The sequence below is a fragment of the Pristiophorus japonicus genome, chromosome 6, assembly GCF_044704955.1.
Source record: "Pristiophorus japonicus isolate sPriJap1 chromosome 6, sPriJap1.hap1, whole genome shotgun sequence".
Taxonomy (NCBI): Eukaryota; Metazoa; Chordata; class Chondrichthyes; family Pristiophoridae; genus Pristiophorus; species Pristiophorus japonicus.
The window spans coordinates 126,134,028-126,153,842 of record NC_091982.1 but is presented as its reverse complement, the minus strand read 5'-3'; the positions used below and the strand labels follow the sequence as shown (position 1 = coordinate 126,153,842).

At 51.3% G+C, this 19,815-nt stretch overlaps 1 protein-coding gene across 1 annotated transcript in view; it reads right to left on the bottom strand.

Moving 5' to 3' along the window:
- The window catches only part of btk (Bruton agammaglobulinemia tyrosine kinase), a 246,947-nt gene that overhangs the window by 192,260 nt on the left and 34,872 nt on the right, over positions 1-19,815 (bottom strand). Inside the window, exons 2-3 of the mRNA XM_070882169.1 lie at positions 15,952-16,115; positions 12,086-12,190 (exon numbers count right to left, since the gene is read on the bottom strand). Of these exons, the coding sequence (XP_070738270.1) occupies positions 12,086-12,190; positions 15,952-16,077 (231 nt within the window). The 5' untranslated portion in view covers positions 16,078-16,115. The remainder of the gene's footprint in view (positions 1-12,085; positions 12,191-15,951; positions 16,116-19,815) is intronic.

The window sequence follows — 19,815 nt, the reverse complement described above, 5'->3', positions numbered from 1 at the left end:
ACTATGCTTAAACAAAGGGGACTACAGTGGGATGAGGGCAGAGTTAGGTAAAGTAGAATGGGAACACAGACTAAACGGTGGCACAATTGAGGAACAGTGGAGGACTTTTAAGGAGCCCTTTCATAGTGCTCAAGGGGCCATATGGACTACTTCTGCTCCTATTTCTTATGTTCTTATGGATACGTGGGGCAAAGATGTCATCGATAAGAAGGGAAGAATATTGATCAATGGCAGGCAAATGGTGTTCAGGTACTGATCAGATTTCATCTGATACCCGGACACTCACACTGACGGGCAGTGCCTGTCCTGTACACAGATACCCGGACACTCACACTGACGGGCAGTGCCTGTCCTGTACACTGATACCCAGACACTCACACTGACGGGCAGTGCCTGCCCTGTACACTGATACCCAGACACTCACACTGACGGGCAGTGCCTGTCCTGTACACTGATACCCGGGCACTCACTCTGACGGGCAGTGCCTGTCCTGTACACTGATACCCAGACACTCACACTGACGGGCAGTGCCTGTCCTGTACACTGATACCCGGGCACTCACTCTGACGGGCAGTGCCTGTCCTGTACACTGATACCCGGGCACTCACTCTGACGGGCAGTGCCTGTCCTGTACACTGATACCCAGACACTCACACTGACGGGCAGTGCCTGCCCTGTACACTGATACCCGGGCACTCACTCTGACGGGCAGTGCCTACCCTGTACAGATCCCCAGACACACTGGCATGTTTCCACCCTGAGTGTTAAATTTGTCTTCATTAAATTTCATTTCTCATAGCTCTGGCTGCTCACTTGTTTTGTCCAGCTCTTTCTGTAGTTTCGAAGGTTCCTCTCTAATTTCATGGCCTCTCCCTGTCAGGTGTCACCTGCAAATGTGACCAATTTCCATCGAGTTTCCGAAGAGAGGACATTTAAGTAAATTAGAAACAAACATGATCCCAGAACCAACCACTGGTTACCCCCACCCCCACTCGGTGCTTGCATCCGCTCTCCTTATATAACCTCTTTAACTGTGCGTGTGGTTTACCTAACCTTGAGTCAGTGCCTTATTCCATCACAGGGCTTTCCTTGGTCCACTACAGCTTTAACTAAAAGCCTCTCGTGTCGAACTTCCTCCAGTGCCTTCTGGAGCATAGAGATACACCAAGGTTTTTAATATTATCATCATCATCATAGGCAGTCCCTCGGAATCGAGGAAGAACTTGCTTTCATTCTTAAAATGAGTCCTTAAGTGGCTGAACAGTCCAATACGAGAACCACAGTCCCTGTACAGGTGGGACAGTCGTTGAGGGAAGGGGTGGGTGAGACTGGTTTGCCACATGTTCCTTCCGCTGCCTGCACTTGATTTCTGCATGCTCTCGGCGATGAGACTCGAGGTGCTCAGCGCCCTCCCGGATGCACTTCCTCTACTTAGGGCAGTCTTTGGCCAGGGACTCCCAGGTGTCAGTGGGGATGTTGCACTTTATCAGGGAGGCTTTGAGGGTGTCCTTGTAACGTTTCCTCTGCCCACCTTTGTCTCGTTTGCCGTGAAGGAGTTCCGAGTGGAGCGCTTGCTTTGGGAGTCGATTATTAAGATGAATATGGAAAGGCAATTTGCTTTGGTTGGGGAGTCAGTGATGACAGGTTACCTAATCTAAGAGAATGAGGTTCTGAGAAATGTCCTTATCTAATGTTTGTTGCAGCAATGAGTACTTTACCACAGGAAGTTGCTCAGGCAGAAGATATTGCATCTTTTACAGTAATAATTTGAAGCAGGGTTATGGAGAGAAAGCGGGGCAGTGGGATTAGTTTGGGGATTGATACAGGGCTATGGGGAGAGAGTGAGCAGTGGGATTAGTTTGGGGATTGATACAGGGCAATGGGGAGAGAGCAGCCAGTGGGATTAGTTTGGGAATTGATACAGGGCTATGGGGAGAGCGGGACAGTGGGATTAGTTTGGGATTGGTACAGGGCTATGGGGGAGAGAACAGGTCTATGGGATTAGTTTGGAATTGATACAGGGCTATGGGGAGAGAGTGGGGCAGTGGGATTAGTTTGGGATTGATACAGGGCTATGGGGAGAGAGCGGGACAGTGGGATTAGTTTGGGATTGATACAGGGCTATGGGGAGAGAGCGGGGCAGTGGGATTTGTTTGCGATTGATACAGGGCAATGGGGAGAGAGCGGACAGTGGGATTAATTTGGGATTGGTACAGGGCTTTGGGGAGAGAGTGGGGCAGTGGGATTGATACAGGGCTATGGGGAGAGAGCGGGGCAGTGGGATTAGTTTGGGATTGATATAGGGCTATGGGGAGAGAGTGGGGCAGTGGGATTAGTTTGGGATTGATACAGGCCTACGGGGAGAGAGTGGGACAGTAGGATTAGTTTGGGATTGATACAGGGCTATGGGGAGAATGCGGGGCAGTGGGATTAGTTTGGGATTGATACAGGGCTATGGGGAGAATGCGGGGCAGTGGGATTAGTTTGGGATTGATACAGGGCTATGAGGAGAGAGCGGGGCAGTGGATTAGTTTGGGATTGATACAGGGCTATGGGGAGAATGCGGGGCAGTGGGATTAGTTTGGGATTGATACAGGGCTATGGGGAGAATGCGGGGCAGTGGGATTAGTTTGGGATTGATACAGGGCTATGGGGAGAGAGTGGGGCAGTGGATTAGTTTGGGATTGATACAGGGCTAAGGGGAGAGAGCGGGGCAGTGGGATTAGTTTGGGATTGATATAGGGCTATGGGGAGAGAGTGGGGCAGTGGGATTAGTTTGGGATTGATACAGGGCTATGGGGAGAATGCGGGGCAGTGGGGTTAGTTTGGGATTGATACAGGCCTACGGGGAGAGAGTGGGGCAGTAGGATTAGTTTGGGATTGATACAGGGCTATGGGAAGAGAGTGGGGCAGTCGGATTAGTTTGGGATTGATACAGGGCTATGGGGAGAGAGCGGGGCAGTGGGATTAGTTTGGGATTGATACAGGGCTATGGGGAGAGAGCGGGGCAGTGGGATTAGTTTGGGATTGATACAGGACTATGGGGAGAGAGCGGGGCAGTGGGATTAGTTTGGGATTGATACAGGGCTATGGGGAGAGAGCGGGGCAGTGGATTAGTTTGGGATTGATACAGGGCTAAGGGGAGAGAGCGGGGCAGTGGATTAGTTTGGGATTGATACAGGGCTAAGGGGAGAGAGCGGGGCAGTGGGATTAGTTTAGGATTGATACAGGGCTATGGGGAGAGAGTGGGGCAGTGGGATTAGTTTGGGATTGATACAGGGCTATGGGGAGAGAGCGGGGCAGTGGGATTAGTTTGGGATTGATACAGGGCTATGGGGAGAGAGCGGGGCAGTGGGATTAGTTCTGGATTGACACACCTTATGAATTGTTTTCTGAAAATCCAAATATACTACATCCACTGGTTCTCCCCTATGTTCCTTCCTGGTTACATCCTCAAAAAAACTCTAATTGCGTTGTCAAACACTATCTCTCTTTCATAAATATGTGTTGTCGCTGCCGAATCTATTGTGATATTCTAAGTGCCCTGTTACCATGTCCCTAACAATAGATTCTAGCTTTTTTCCTACTACTGATGACAGGTTAACTGGCCTGTAGTTCCCCATTTTCTCTCTACCTCCTTTTTTGAACAACGGGGTTACATTCGTTATAGACCAATTCACAGGGAACGTTCTAGAATCTAGGGAATTCTGAAGATAAAAACCAATGCATCCACTGGTTGTCACATTGTGTCTGCCATGCAGTCCTGGATGAGCAGACATTTTCTCCAAATAAATATTGGGAAGATCAAAGCCTTTGTCTTTGATCCCCACCACAAACTCCATTCCCTAGCCACCGACTCCATCCCTCTCCTGCAATGTATGCACCGGTGAGTATGCTTACAGGTTTGTAGAGCTGTTGCACCCTGTGCAGAGGGGAGCGGGCAGGTCGGAAGGCCTCCTCATAGGGCTGCTCCTGGGCCTGGCCAAGGGGGCCATCAACCGGTCCAGGCAGCGGGCGGTCGTTGGGGTCATTCAGCCTGACTGCCTCCCTCTCTTCCACGGTTACATCCGAGCCAGGGTGTCCCTGGAACTGATACACGCGGTGTCCACCGGGATGCTCATGGCCTTCCACGAGAGTTGGGCACCGGAGAGACTGGAGTGCATCATCACCCCCGGCAACCAAACTTTAATTTGAACCATTATTGTTAAAAGTTAATTTGTTTAAATTGTCGGTTTTAGTGCCCCTTTAATAAGGGGGCATTTGATTTACAGGTACAAACAAAATAGTTTTGGAGCTGTTGCATTTTGAGTGGCTTAGCTAGTCACATGATGTTCACAAGACTCAATAAAACCCCAGCCAGTTGGTTTGGGGGATCCACAATGAGGCAGGTGGTTGTGAGCCTGGTGGATGAACTGGTAATGTGTAGTGTGATTGTTAAATCTTTTGCTAATAAACCAACTAATTCTTAATAGCAATATGTTGCTATGAATTCTTAAGCAAAGAACCCATGGAGCAAATACATTACACTTGGTGTCCTATTTGACCCTCAGATGAGCTTCCGACCACATGTCCACTCTATCACCAACACCGCTGTAAATTCCCAAGATTCTAGAACGGTCCCGTGGATGAGACAGTGACCAGGATCAGGGGTCGGCCATTTAGGATTGAGATGAGGAGAAATCTTTTCACTCAAAGGGTTCTGAATCTTTGAAATTGCTGAGTCCATGAATATATTCAAGAATAAGATTGATAGATTTTTGGGCAATAAGGGAATCAAGGGATATGGGGATTGGGTCAGAAGTGGACTGGAGGTTGAAGATCAGTCATGATCTTATTGAATGCTGGAGCAGGCTCGAAGGGCCATGTGACCTACTCCTGCTCCTATTGTTTATGTTCTTAAATAGTGGAGGGAGTCAAAAGAGTGTTTTTTACAGTTGAAGCATAACCTCCCTGCTCTTGTATTCTATGCCTCAGCTAATAAAGGCAAGTATTCCATATGCCTTCTTAACCACCTTATCTGCCTGGCCTGCTACCTTCAGGGATCTGTGGACCTGCACTCCAAGGTCCCTTTGTTTCTCTACACTTCTCAGTGTCGTATCATTGAATGTGTATTCCCTTGCCTTCTTAGACCCCCGCAAATGCATTACCTTACAACTCTCCAGATTGAATTCCATTTCTCACTGCCCATCTGTCCCAGCTTTCTTCATCATTATCATTATTCAAAATAGTGCTTTGGGATCTTTCATGTTAACCAAGAGGGTAGATGGGCCTTTGGTTTAACGTCTCATCTGAAAGATGGCATCTCCGACAGTCCAGCTCTCCCTCAGTACTGCCCCTCCAACACAGTGCAGCAGTCCTTCAGTACTGTCCCTCCGACATTGCGGCACTCCCTCAGTACTGCCCCTCCGACAGTGCGGCACTCCCTCAGTACTGCCCCTCCGACAGTGCGGCACTCCCTCAGTACTGCCCCTCCGACAGTACAGCGCTCCCTCAGTACTGCCCCTCCGACAGTCCAGCTCTCTCTCAGTACTGCCCCTCCAACACAGTGCAGCAGTCCTTCAGTACTGTCCCTCCGACATTGCGGCACTCCCTCAGTACTGCCCCTCCGACAGTGCGGCACTCCCTCAGTACTGCCCCTCCGACAGTACAGCGTTCCCTCAGTACTGCCCCTCCGACAGTCCAGCTCTCTCTCAGTACTGCCCCTCCAACACAGTGCAGCAGTCCTTCAGTACTGTCCCTCCGACATTGCGGCACTCCCTCAGTACTGCCCCTCCGACAGTGCGGCACTCCCTCAGTACTGCCCCTCCGACAGTACAGCGCTCCCTCAGTACTGCCCCTCCGACAGTGCGGCGCTCCCTCAGTACTGCCCCTCCGACAGTGTGCCGCTCCCTCAGTACTGCCCTTCCAACAGTGCGGCGCTCCCTCAGTACTAACCCTCCGACAGTGCAGCACTCCCTCAGTACTGTCCCTTCAACAGTGCAGCACTCCTTCAGTACTGCCCCTCCGACAGTGCGGCGCTCCCTCAGTACTGCCCCTCCCTTAGTACTGCCCCTCCGACAGTGCAGCACTCCCTCAGTACTGTCCCTCCAACAGTGCGGCACTCCCTCAGTACTGCCCCTCCGACAGTGTGCCGCTCCCTCAGTACTAACCCTCCGACAGTGCAGCCTCCCTCAGTACTGCACTAGGGTGTCAGCCTAGATTATGGGCTCAGTTCTTTGAAGTGGGACTTGAACCAACCTTCTGACTCAGAGGCGAAAGTGCGACCCACTGAGCCACGGCTGTCACACTCGTGGTGTTGCTTTAGTCACTAGATGGTAGATTACACTCTGTCCTTGGAGCTCTTTGCACGGATTCTGTCCTCAATTAATGTCTGCACAAAGTAGCCATGGAGTAGGAAGTAAAGTTGGGTTTGAAAACTGGCATTAACCATAAGTGGGAATGTCTTCAGCTGGTAGAAAGTTGCAGATAGGGCATTCCAGGGTTACACTCTCCTTGGTCAGTGGGTGGCAGGGAGGTAATCGATGGACCAAAAGCTACAATTGCCCAAGCAGGTGTCTCACCTGTTGATGGGTTTCTGCCTTGTGCTGGGTTGGACACAGGTGAAGATTAAAAGATGCCTTTAAATAGTTTCTCAGTGAGAGGACTCACATCACAGTCACATGTCAAGCTGCTGATTCACTGCGATAATCAGTCTCTATAATTTTCTATAACTCAGTAACCGTTTATCTGATCGCAGGCAGTCAAAATAACAACCAAGGTTTCATTTCCCCTTTCGCTTACAATTCGAAGCATTGGGTATGATGTAAATCTACTGCCACCAAAGCCACACTCCAAACAGAGAGCAGCCTCTTCCAAATACACACTGGTAAATCTTTGGTCAAAATATCTGACTTTATTCACAGTATAGGCAATCCCTGCCACACCTCTAGCCTCCGACCCCCACCTCCCTCGCTCTGTCTTATTAATACTGCTACTGATCTTTGCTCCTCTCAACCTTCTGTGATGTATTTGCTTCATGGGTTCATTGCTTAAGAATTCATAGCAACACATTGCTATTACGAGCTAGTTGGTTTATTAGCAAAGGTTTAACAATCACACTACACATTACCTGTTCATCCACCAGGCTCACAACCACCTGCCCCATCATGGATCCCCCGAACCCAACTGGCTGGGGTTTTATTGAGTCTTGTGTCTTGTGAACATCACATGACTGGCTAAGCCACTCACAACTCAAAAGCTCTACAACTATTTTGTTGCACCTGTAAAAACAAATGTAAATCATTTACCTTATCGAAGGGGCACTAAACCGACAATTTAAACAACAATGGTTCAAATTAAAATTTGGTTGTCGGGGGTGATAATGCACTCCAGTTTCTCTGGTGCCCATCTCTCGTGGAAGGCCGCGAGCGTACCGGTGGATACCGCGTGCTCCATCTCCAGGGACTCAACAGCTGTACAAACCTGTGAACATTCCCTCAGGTGCATACATTACACCTTCCTTTCTTGTTCTTTATCAGCTCCAAATCCCCCGTCCTATGCACTCTTCCTACTCACTACCTCTTCATTGTGTTGAAATTCAGACTCATCGCAGCATCTCCCACTCCCTAACTCGTTCTGCTCCCGAACCTCTGCATTGTGGAACTCCTCACCTCTCTCAGTCTCCATACCTCCCACATGAGGCATTTATCATTTGGCATCTTCCCGAAACAGAAGCCTGCTGTCACCCAGGCACTATTTTCTGATTTATTTCTTCTCATACATTTTTCAGCCTCTGATATGAGCCTCCGCCCTTCCCGTCAGTTACTCCACGAAACCTCAGGCAACCCTTCCTGATAGGTGTCAGCTGTGGCTCAGTTGTAACCACTTTCCCTGCTGTGGTCAGCTGTGGCTCAGTGGGCAGCACCCTCACCTCTGAGTCAGAAGGTTGTGGGTTCAAGTCCCACTCCAGGAACTTGAGCACATAAATGTTGGCTGGTGCTCCAGTGCAGTGCTGAGGGATGAGGTGTTAAACTGAGGCCCCATCTGCCCTCTCAGCTGGATGTAAAAGATCCCATGGCACTATTTTGAAGAAGAGCAGTGGAGTTATCCCCGGTGTCCTGGACAATATTTATCCCTCAATCAACATAACCAAAAAAAACAAATTATCTGATAATTATCACATTGCTGTTTGTGGGAGCTTGCTGTGCACAAATTCGTTGCCGCATTTCCTACATTACAACAGTGACTACATTCCATAAGTACTTCATTGGCTGTAAAGCGCTTTGAGATGATCGGTGGTCACAAAATACGCAATATAAATCCAAATCTTTCTTTCAGTCAGAATGTTGGGGGTTCAAGTCCCACTCCAGAAACTTAAACACAGAATCCAGGCTGACACTCCAATTCTACACTGATCACACAGGTGTATGAGGGTTGAGAAAGATTAGCACATGATTTTTGGTATGTATCTATCCTGCATGCTCAGTGTTATACCTTTAAAGGCGTTCTACTTAACCACTAATCAGTGTAGAACTCGAAGCCACTCGGGTATTTCCAGCTTACATTTGGTTGATTGAAGGGTACCATTAAAATAACTTCTGAGTTCCCACATGCGTTGCCGCAGGAGTGATACCAAGGCTCACAGGGTTAAATTATGAGTACAGGTTGCATAAACTTGGTTTATATTCCCTTGAGTTTAAAAGATTGAGGAGTGATCTGATCAAGGTGTTTAAAATGTTAAAGAGACTCAAAAAGAAAAAGAAAGACTTGCTTTTACATAGCACCTTCACGACCAGCGGACGTCTCAAAGCACTTTCTGCCAATGACGTTCTTTTGGAGTGTAGTCACTGTTGTAATTCATTCCTCAATCAACATAACAAAAAAACCCAGATTATCTGGTCATTATCACATTGCTGTTTGTGGCAGCCAATTGGCGCATAGCAAACTCCCACAAACAGCAATGTGATAATGACCAGATAATCTGTTTTTGTTTGTTATGTTGATTGAGGGATAAATATTGGCCCCGGGACACCGGGGATAACTCCCCTGCTCTTCTTCAAAATAATGCCTTGGAATCTTTTACATCCACCTGAGAGAGCAGACGGGATCTGATCATTTGTTTTTGTTACGTTGCTTGAGGGATAAATATTGGCCAGGACACCAGGGATACTCTTCTTCAAAATATTGCCATGGGATCTTTTACATCCACCTGAGAGGGCAGACAGGGCCTCGGTTTAATATCTCATCCGAAAGACGGTGCCTCCAACAGTGCAGCACTCCCTCAGCACTACACTGGGTGTATCAGCCTAGATGTATGTGCTCAGGTGCCTGGAGTGGGCCTTGAACCCACAACCTTCTGACTCAGAGGTGAGTGTGCTACCCACTGAGCCAGTAGCTGACACAAGGGTCACAATTTTGTGAATTTCAGCGGCTCCATGGCGGGTGACATTGGTGGCGGGTCCTAACCCCGCTGCTGGCTCCAACCCAGCCTCTGAAATTATTTTCCATTTATGGGCTTGTTAAGTCCCCTTCGTGCATTTCCCAGCCAATTAGAGGAAGCGGGTCTGGTGATGTCATTTGATGACTCGTCATCAGTTGATTTCCTTAAAGGACCATGGCCATCTTACATTTGACATTTGTGCTGTCAGTGTTCGACAGCATTGAGGTGCTGCAAACACTGACAACTCTTTTGTTGAGAACAAAACAAACATTAAAACAAGTGCCCCCTTATTAATGGAGGGAACACTCCAAACAGTTTTCAAGTGCCCTTTTTTGTTTCAACAGCTCTACAACTCCTTTTGTAGAAAACAAATTGAACAGTTAAGTCAAGTGCCCCCTGATCTGGGGGACACCCCAAACACTTATCAAGGCCCTTTTTTGTTTTTTTTTGTGTTTTTTGTGGGGTTTTTTTGGGGGGGCACTAAAACCATAAATATAGACAAGTGCCCCCTATAAAAGGGGAGGGGGACACTCAAACCCGGCAATAAACCAAATTAAACTTTAAAACATATAAAATCAAATTAAAATTTGGTTGCCGGGGGTGATAATGCACTCCAGTCCCTCCAGCGCCCACCTCTTGCGGAAGGCCGCAAGCGTACCGGTGGACACCACGTGCTCCATCTCCAAGGAGCAAACACTGACAAGCCCTGCACAGAGGGGCACAGCTGCACCCAAGCTCTCTTGTGACTTTCTCTATATGCTTATGTCACAACACACAGGGAGGTTCTCTTCCCTTCCCATGGGCAGAAGAGGCCTCCCCAGAAGATCAACAGAGCCTGGCTGCACTTGCACAGGAGGGCACAAGCAGGAATGTGGTCAGGAGGACCTGGGTTTCAATGCCACAAACCTTTCAATGATCTCAGATCACGAAACGTTACTGCAAAGCCACACTTAACCTCATCCTGCCGTGCCTCTCATCACATCCCCATCGCTCTGCCTTCCCTACCCTACCCCTGCACATCCTTACTCACACCAACTGACCTTGCAGCTCCACCCATCCCTCTCTATCTATATTATCACTTCCCCATCTCACTAGCCACCCCTCACACTCTCCCTCATCCTAGTCCAATCATACCAACTAACAGCACACGAGTCTCGGCACTTGGATGTTTATGCAATGTTCCTGCAAAGTTTCTGTTACTGTGTCAAACATTGAAACGTTTATTTTCAACACTTTATGTTCTTGGACAGATTTGTGAGCACCCGTGGAAGTGGCTTAGTGAGTTGCAGTGAATGGTGAGACATAACAGTATCCCCCGCAACGGTGGTGAGTGTGAAAGGAATGGCTTGGGCATTGTAGGGTTGCTTTATGGTGTTGGTGTGGGGTGGTGCCAACCTGGGTGGCAGTCTGGGTGTACAGCGTCAGCTGAAGTAAATGTGGCCATGGTGAGGCCTGGCCTCCCGGGCAGCAGCGTGGTCGGGTGCTGATGCCCTGTGTCCTGTGCAGCATCAGGTGATTGCGGAGAAGGTTAGTGTTGTTGTTGTTGGGGCTGATCGTGGTGGGATTCTGAGGACCAAGAGTGGGGCAGTGGAAGTATAAAGGGAAAGAGTAGACAGCGGAAGGAGCTTGCTGCAAACGAGGCTCCCTGCCCACCCTTTCCCTCAACGACTATCTGTCCCATCTGTGACAGAGACTGTGGTTCTCGTATTGGACTGTACAGCCACCTAAGAACTCATGCTAAGAGTGGAAGCAAGTTTTCCTTGATTCCGACGGACTGCCTATGATGATGGGATTATTTTGCGAGTGACAGGTGAAGTAGAGATGACAGAAGCGATCTGTCAATGGTGAGAGAGGTAATGAGGTTGGACTGGACATGCTGAATCTGTAGTGGAAATGCAGTGAGGAAGAGCTTGTGGCTGAGGGAAGATATCTCTGTAAGGTGGGAGCTTTAACTGGACATTTGAAGCTGGCCACTGACCTCAGCCTCAGCCTAGCAGACATGGTCCGCGACCAGTGTGAACCCTGTGGCGATTTGTCAAATGCAGAAGGTGAGCTGAAATTCATTCTTAAGTGGCTCTAAACAAGCCATTAATTATCCGAATGGGGTCCCCCGCTGTGAACCCGCTGCTGTGTGTTGGGTCTGCCCAGTGCTGACAGACCTGTCATCGGGGAAAGATGCATGGCGGTGGGTTCACAGCGGGATCCCGATCCGACCCGCCACCAATCATGCCCGCTGACCCTCCACAGAATCCAGTCCAAGATGTTTAAAATGTTAAATTGATACAGTAGGGTAGATACAGAGAAACGATTTCATCTAGTGGGGAAATCCAGAACAAAAAGACATAATGATAGAGCTAGGTCATTCTCGAGTGAAACCAGTAAGCACTTGATCACACAAAGGGTAGTATAAGTCTAGAACTCTCCCCGCAAAAGGCTGCAGATGCCGGGGGTCAATTGGAGCTTTCCCGAATGAGATGGATAGGTTTTGTTGGGGAAGTGTATCACGGGATATGGAACAAAGGTGGGTAACTGGAGTTGAGGGACAGATCAGGAACGATCTGATTGATTGGGGGAGCAAGCTCGAGGGGCTGAATGGCGTCCTGTGTTCCTGTGGTGCGAGGCTCCAATTGCCAGCAGGGACGTCCCATCAGACATTGATGCACTCACCTGGAAGGGGTACCGCCTGTCCAGGGGGCAGTTATCCTCGGCTGTCACCATTTCCACACACTTGATTTTCTCCACCTCAATCGAGCCTTTCTTACCCCCTCGTTTCTGGTGAGAAAACAGATGAAACACTGAATTAATAAACATGTGATATGTTCGCCACCTCCCCCCTAATATCCTCACTCTCATCCTCACACCCCCACCGAAGGTGCTGACTCTCTCCACCCCCACCCAAAGGTGCTGACTCTCTCCACCCCCACCCGAAGGTGCTGACTCTCCCCCGCCCCCCACCCGAAGGTGCTGACTCTCTTCTCCCCCCACCCCCGAAGGTGCTGACTCTCTCCACCCCCACCCAAAGGTGCTGACTCTCTCCACCCCCACCCGAAGGTGCTGACTCTCCCCCGCCCCCCCACCCGAAGGTGCTGACTCTCTTCTCCCCCCACCCCCAAAGGTGCTGACTCTCTCCCCCACCCCCAAAGGTGCTGACTCTCTCCACCCCCACCCGAAGGTGCTGACTCTCCTCCCGCCGCCACCCGAAGGTGCTGACTCTCTTCTCCCCCCACCCCCAAAGGTGCTGACTCTCTCCCCCACCCCCAAAGGTGCTGACTCTCTTCCCCCTCCCCCCGAAGGTGCTGACTCTCTTCCCCCCCCCCCCGAAGGTGCTGACTTTCCCCCCCCACCCCCGAAGGTGCTGACTCTCCCCCTCCCCACTCCCGAAGGTGCTGACTCTCTCCCCCCACCCGAAGGTGCTGACTCTCTCCCCCCACCCGAAGGTGCTGACTCTCCCCCCCCACCCCCGAAGGTGCTGACTCTCTCCCCCACCCGAAGGTGCTTCTCTTCCCCATCCCACCCCCTAAGGTGCTGACTCCCCCCTCCCCCCACCCGAAGGTGTTGACTCTCTTCCCCCCCACGCCCCCGAGGTTGCAGACTCTCCCCCCCCACCCTCGAAGGTGCTGACTCTCTTCCCCCTCCCCCCGAAGGTGCTGACTCTCTTCCCCCCCCCCACTCCCGAAGGTGCTGACTCTCTCCCCCCACCCGAAGGTGCTGACTCTCTCCCCCCACCCGAAGGTGCTGACTCTCCCCCCCCCACTCCCGAAGGTGCTGACTCTCCCCCCCCCCACTCCCGAAGGTGATGACTCTTCCGCCCGCCCCCCCCCCCCCCCCGCGAAGGTGCTGACTCTCTCCCCCCACCCGAAGGTGCTGACTCTCCCCCCCCCACTCCCGAAGGTGCTGACTCTCCCCCCCCCCACTCCCGAAGGTACTGACTCTCCCCCCCCCCCCCCCCCGAAGGTGCTGACTCTCTCCCCCCCACCCCCGAAGGTGCTGACTCTCCCCCCCCCCACTCCCGAAGGTGCTGACTCTCTCCCCCCACCCGAAGGTGCTGACTCTCTTCCCCCCACCCGAAGGTGCTGACTCTCTTCCCCCCCCCCGAAGGTGCTGACTCTCTCCCCCCCCCCGAAGGTGCTGACTCTCTCCCCCCCACCCCCGAAGGTGCTGACTCTCCCCCCCCCCACTCCCGAAGGTGCTGACTCTCTTTCCCCCCCCCCGAAGGTGCTGACTCTCTCCCCCCCCCCGAAGGTGCTGACTCTCTTCCCCACCCCCCACGCTCCCGAAGGTGCTGACTCTGCCCCCCCCCACCCCCGAAGGTGCTGACTCTCTTCCCCCTCCCCCGAAGGTGCTGAGTCTCTCCCCCCTCCCCCGAAGGTGCTGACTCTCTCCCCCCACACCCGAAGGTGCTGACTCTGCCCCCCCACACCCGAAGGTGCTGACTCTCCCCCCCCCACCCCCGAAGGTGCTGACTCTCTTCCCCCCCCCCCACGCCCCCAAAGGTGCTGACTCTGCCCCCCCCACCCGAAGGTGCTGACTCTCTCCCCCCACCCCCCCCCGAAGGTGCTGACTCTCTCCCCCCCCCGAAAGTGCTGACTCTCCCCCCCACTCCCCCCCCCGAAGGTGCTGACTCCCCCCCCCCCCGAAAGTGCTGACTCTCCCCCCCACTCCCCCCCCCCCGAAGGTGCTGACTCCCCCCCCCACCCTGAAGGTGCTGACTCCCCCCCCCACCCTGAAGGTGCTGACTCTCCCCCCCACCCCCCCCCGAAGGTGCTGACTCTCCCCCCCCTCCCCCCGAAGGTGATGACTCTTCCGCCCGCCCCCCCCCCCCCCCCCCGCGAAGGTGCTGACTCTCTCCCCCCACCCCCTGAAGGTTGTGTTATAATTCCCTAAGCTCTGGTGATCTATGCTACCCCAGCTGAGTGCTGTTGTTCAGCAGTGAGTCTAGATGTCAGCTGTTTAACCATGGGGAGTATCACAGTGCATCGTGCCCTCCTCACATTGATATTTTTTACTGTGCTTGGGGCACAAATCGCGATGCATTGCGCCCGATTTTCTGAATGTGAAACAGGTGCATTGTGACCAAGTTAATGGTGGGACAGCTCGGGTACACCTGTGCCTTTAATGTCAGGTCACTGCTGAATCTCCTTGAGCCGATCATGTAGGCGTACCAAGCGGCACCTAAAAGCAGCATTAGGCCCCTTGCTCATGTTAATGAGGGGCCTGATACCTGTGACTTGGCTGCGTGTGTCTGATTTCCCAATGGAAAACATTCTTGTAAAGTGAGACAAAATCACACAGGTGCCTTGCAGTGTGGTTCCCTGACACTGAGCTCAGTGAGCCCAGACCTTCCCTACACACTGTACTGTATGCCCCTGTGAGGATGCTCACAGGTTGGTCGAGCTGTTGCAGTGTGAGTGGCTTAGCCAGTCATGTGATGTTCACAAGACTCAATAAAACCCCAGCCAGTTGGGTTCGGGGGATCCACGATGGGGCAGGTGGTTGTGAGCCTGGTGGATGAACCGGTAATGTGTAGTGTGATTGTTAAACCTTTGCTAATAAACCAACTAGTTCGTAATAGCAATGTGTTGCTATGAATTCTTAAGCAAAGAACCCGTGAAGCAAATACATTACACATACCCACTGTCTCCCCACCCCCCCCGGCCCTCCCCACCAGTAATCTGCAGCCAGACCTAGTTTTACAAAGGCTGCACTCCCGGCCTGGCCCAGCCCAGCCCAACATTTCCGTCTCACACTGGCTTTACACGATGTAAATGAGCTGACCCCACAGATCAGGGACAAGTTTTGGCACCAATCATGTTGCAGTTTGCCCCACAGAACGTCGGAGCCAAGTCCGTGCTGCGCCTCGAGTTATCAGGAGTCAGAACAGATCAAGGCGGACCATGCGGTGTGAGCTGGATTCTGGCACTAACTCTCTCCAGCATGCTCCCAATATCGGATTTGGTGCACTGATGAGAACACCAAGATTCACTTTTATTCTCCAATCCTGACGCCTTTGGTCCTTGCCCTCACCGTGCGACGCACTGCCAATGGTGGAGATGAGCCTGGGTCTGAGCTGCTAACTTAGTGAATGCAGCAAGATCGGACAGTTCCTGCTCTACGCTGAATGGCTTAAGCACCACCCGCTGAGGAGAGGGGGAAGGGGGAAATTGAGCCAGAGTTACCACACTCGGTAAACATTGCTGGAAAATGTGGGTGTAGGGTGAGGGCAGGGTTCTGCCAGGGCTGTGAGGCCCTCCAGGATGAAGACCCTCATTGTTCAGGATCCCGCAATGGAGACAGGTCGCCTGGGCGGGGGAGAGGAGGGCAGCTGAAGCCGTGGAACTGATTCCCCAGTAGAACTGAGCACCTTCGAGGGGAGGAGAGAAAACTGGACAAACAACAAAGGGAGATTGAATGTGGTCAGCCTGTGGGGAAGGCCAAACATTACATTTGAGTGGGGGCTCCCCCTGGCTAGGAGCACTGCTGGAGTTGCTACCTGGGCGGGACCCGGTGAGAAACTTCTGAATACACACACTTACCATCCGCTCGCTGTCATATTCGTAGTACGAGATCTTGGTGTCTGTCAGGATGAATAGTCTCTCCTTATAGTTGAGTGGTGAGGTCTTTTTCTTCTGCTGTGATCTTTTAATGAACACCTCCTCCATGGGTCCGTTTGTGGGGAGAAGACAACCACTGAGCGATCCTGTCAGAGACAAACAGGCAACATGTCTTCACCCAGCAAACAAGGGACAGCCAGCCAGGGGGAGGAATAGGTCACTTGGTCCATGACTGGCACTCCTCCCACAGCCCACGTACACTCTCCCCTATCACAGACTGTACCCACCCATTGAATCCCCTCCCACAGCCCATGTACACTCTCCTCTATCACAGACTGTACCCACCCATTGAATCTCCTCCCACAGCCCATGTACACTCTCCTCTATCACAGACTGTACCCACCCATTGAATCTCCTCCCACAACCCATGTACACTCTCCTCTATCACAGACTGTACCCACCCATTGAATCTCCTCCCACAGCCCATGTACACTCTCCCCTATCATAGACTCTACCCACCCATTGAATCCCCTCCCACAGCCCACGTACACTCTCCCCTATCACAGACTGTACCCACCCATTGAATCCCCTCCCACAGCCCATGTACACTCTCCTCTATCACAGACTGTACCCACCCATTGAATCTCCTCCCACAACCCATGTACACTCTCCTCTATCACAGACTGTACCCACCCATTGAATCTCCTCCCACAACCCATGTACACTCTCCTCTATCACAGACTGTACCCACCCATTGAATCTCCTCCCACAGCCCATGTACACTTTCCCCTATCACAGACTCTACCCAGTCATTTAATCTCCTCCTTGTGCCCATAAATGACCAATGCCTCAATGTCCCTGCCGGTATGGAGACCCTTGAGGAGGGGCTCCCTCAGTTTGAGGGCAGTCTTGCGATCTCAGTTATGGGGAGGGTGTCAGAGGGGTTCCACTCAGACATCAAGGCTGTCATTTCAAATCGGCCAGAAAGCCTGACTTTACACATTGCAGTGTGATCTCGAAGGGTCCAGTGAAAATGATAAGGTCCCACATGGCAGACTGGTCAAGAAAGTAAAAGCCCATGGGATCCAGGGCAAAGTGGCAAGTTGGATCCAAAATTGGCTCAGAGGCAGGAAGCAAAGGGTAATGGTCGATGGGTGTTTTGTGACTGGAAGGATGTTTCCAGTGGGGTTCCGCAGGGCTCAGTACTTGGTCCCTCGCTTTTTGTGGTATATATCAATGATCTAGACTTGAATATCGGGGTTAATTTTAAGAAGTTTGCAGATGATACTGAAATTGGCTGTGTGGTTGATAATGAAGAAGAAAGCTGCGGACTGCAGGAAGATATCAATCAACTGGTCAGGTGGGTAGAACAGTAACAAATGGAATTCAATCTGGAGAAGTGTGAGGTAATGCATTTGAGGAGGGCTAACAAGGCAAGGGAATACACATTAAATGGTAGGACACTGAGAAGTGTAGATAAACAAAGGGACCTTGGAGTGCAGGTCCACAGATCCCTGAAGGTAGCAGGCCAGGTGGATAAGGTGGTTTAGAAGGTATACGGAATACTTGCCTTTATTAGCTGAGGCACAGAATATAAGAGCAGGGCGGTTATGCTTGAACTGTATAAAACACTGGTTAGGCCGCAGCTGGAGCACTGCGTGCAGTTCTGGTCACCACATTACAGGAAAAATGTGACTGCACTAGAGAGGGTACAGAGGAGATTTACGAGTCAGGACTGGAGAATTATAGCGATGAGGAAAGATTGGATAGGCTGGGGTTGTTTTCTTTGGAGCAGAGGAGGCTGAGGGGAGATCTTATTGAGGTATATAAAATTATGAGGGGCCTGGATAGAGTGGATAGGAAGGACCTGTTTCCCTTAGTAGAGGGGTCAACAGTCAGTGGGTATGGATTTAAAGTAATTGGGGGGAGGTTTCGAGTGGATTTGAGGGGAAATATTTTCACCCAGAGGGTGGTGGGGGTCTGGAACTCACTGCCTGAAAGGGTGGTAGAGGCAGAAACCCTCACCACATTTAAAAAGTACCTGGATGTGCACCTGAAGTGCCGTAACCTGCAGGGCTACGGACCCAGAGCTGGAAAGTGGGATTAGGCTGGGTAGCACTTGGTCGGCCGGCGCAGACACGATGGGCTAAAATGGCCTCCTGTGCCGTAAACCTCGATGATTGTATAATCTTATGAAATGGTGGAGACGGGATTTCAAACTAGCTGCTGAATCCTGGAAAACCATAGTACTCATAGGAAATATGGGCTGCTCAGCCAATAGGGGTGGGTTTTTCCATGTTGGACAGCTCTGTAGTGACCCTTAGGGCCGTGTGAAGCCACCTTGTTGCTGTGATAGTGAGGATATGGAGGCTGAAGCTCAGCTCAGGCCCAACTGGAATGCTGAGGTTGTGAACAGTCTGGTGTTTCCTGGGAGAGTGTCTGGGATGGGGATGGAGTCCGCAGCAAGACAGCAGAGCTTGTGGTATGGGCCAAAGACAGCACAAAGGCAGTGGAGCATGTGAGAGAGGTGGAAGAGGTAGAACTGTGTGTATATGGCGGTTGACCCCATGTCTGATGATGATATCATGAGGGAAAGCTTGTAGATAAGAAAGAGGAGGTGCCAGGGATAGATCCTTGAGCGATTGCAGATATCGTGGATTCGGGGTGGGAAGAGACGCCATGGCTGGAGATGCTCCGGCCGCGAATGGACAATTAAGAGTGGAACCGAATGAGGACAATCTGACTGAGCTGGACAATGGAGGACAGGTGCTGGAGACGGTGGTCAAGCTTGTCAACGGTTGCTGAGAGGACAAGGACAGATATCACACCATAGAACATAAAACATAGAAACACAGCCGTGCTGGCTGACACAGAGCCACACGGCCCTCGGTCAGCAGCCCTGAAGGTTACATATAAACCTATGAACAATGACGGAAAGGTAAAGAGCACCCAGCCCAACCAGCCCACCCCACACAACTGCGACACCCCTTACACTGAAACATTCTACACTTCACCCCAACCGGAGCCATGTGATCTCCTGGGAGAGGCAAAACCAGATAAAAACCCAGGCCAATTGGGGAAAAAAAACCTGGTCACAGTCACCCAGAATGTCATTCATGACTGGCAATACTGTTTTAGTTTTGTAAGAAGGGCAGAAGCCGGGCTGGAGGGATGCAAAGAAGGGGCTTTGAGAGAGCTGGTGTGGCACTTGGGGGCTATGATATGTTGACAGACGTTGCAGAGGAAAGGGAGCTTGGCAGTAATTGGTGAGGGTGGAAACGTCACGGTGGGTTTTTGGAGGAGGGGTGATAATGGTGGTTCTGTAGGTAGAGAGGGAACCATTAACATTGTCAGCCAGCATAGGGGCCAGGGAAAAGAGCAAAACAACAACTTGCATTTATATAGTACCTTGTATTTAGAAACATGACTTAAACTGCTTTACAGAGGCATAATCAAACAAAATGGCCAGCAAGTCAAAGCAGGGAATATGAGGAGAGGTGATCAAAATCTAGGTCAGAAACTTGGACCACAAGGCGGCTTTTAAAGGAGAAGATGGAGGTGGAGAGGTTTAGAAAGGGAATTCCACTGAGTGATGTCTAGATGGCTGAAGGCATGATCGCCAATGGTGGGGTGAAGGCAGGTGAGGGCAGGGTTGGGGGGTATTGTAGGGCTGAGGGAAGGTAACAGAGGGGAAGGGGGATGGATTTAAACATGAGGTTGAGAATCTAAGTAAGTAAAATTAAGCCAATGAAAGTCAGCAAGGATAGGAGTGATGGGTGAAGGGGACGTGGTGTGAGTTAGGATACGGACAGCAGAATTTTGGATGAGCTCAAGTTTATGGAGGGT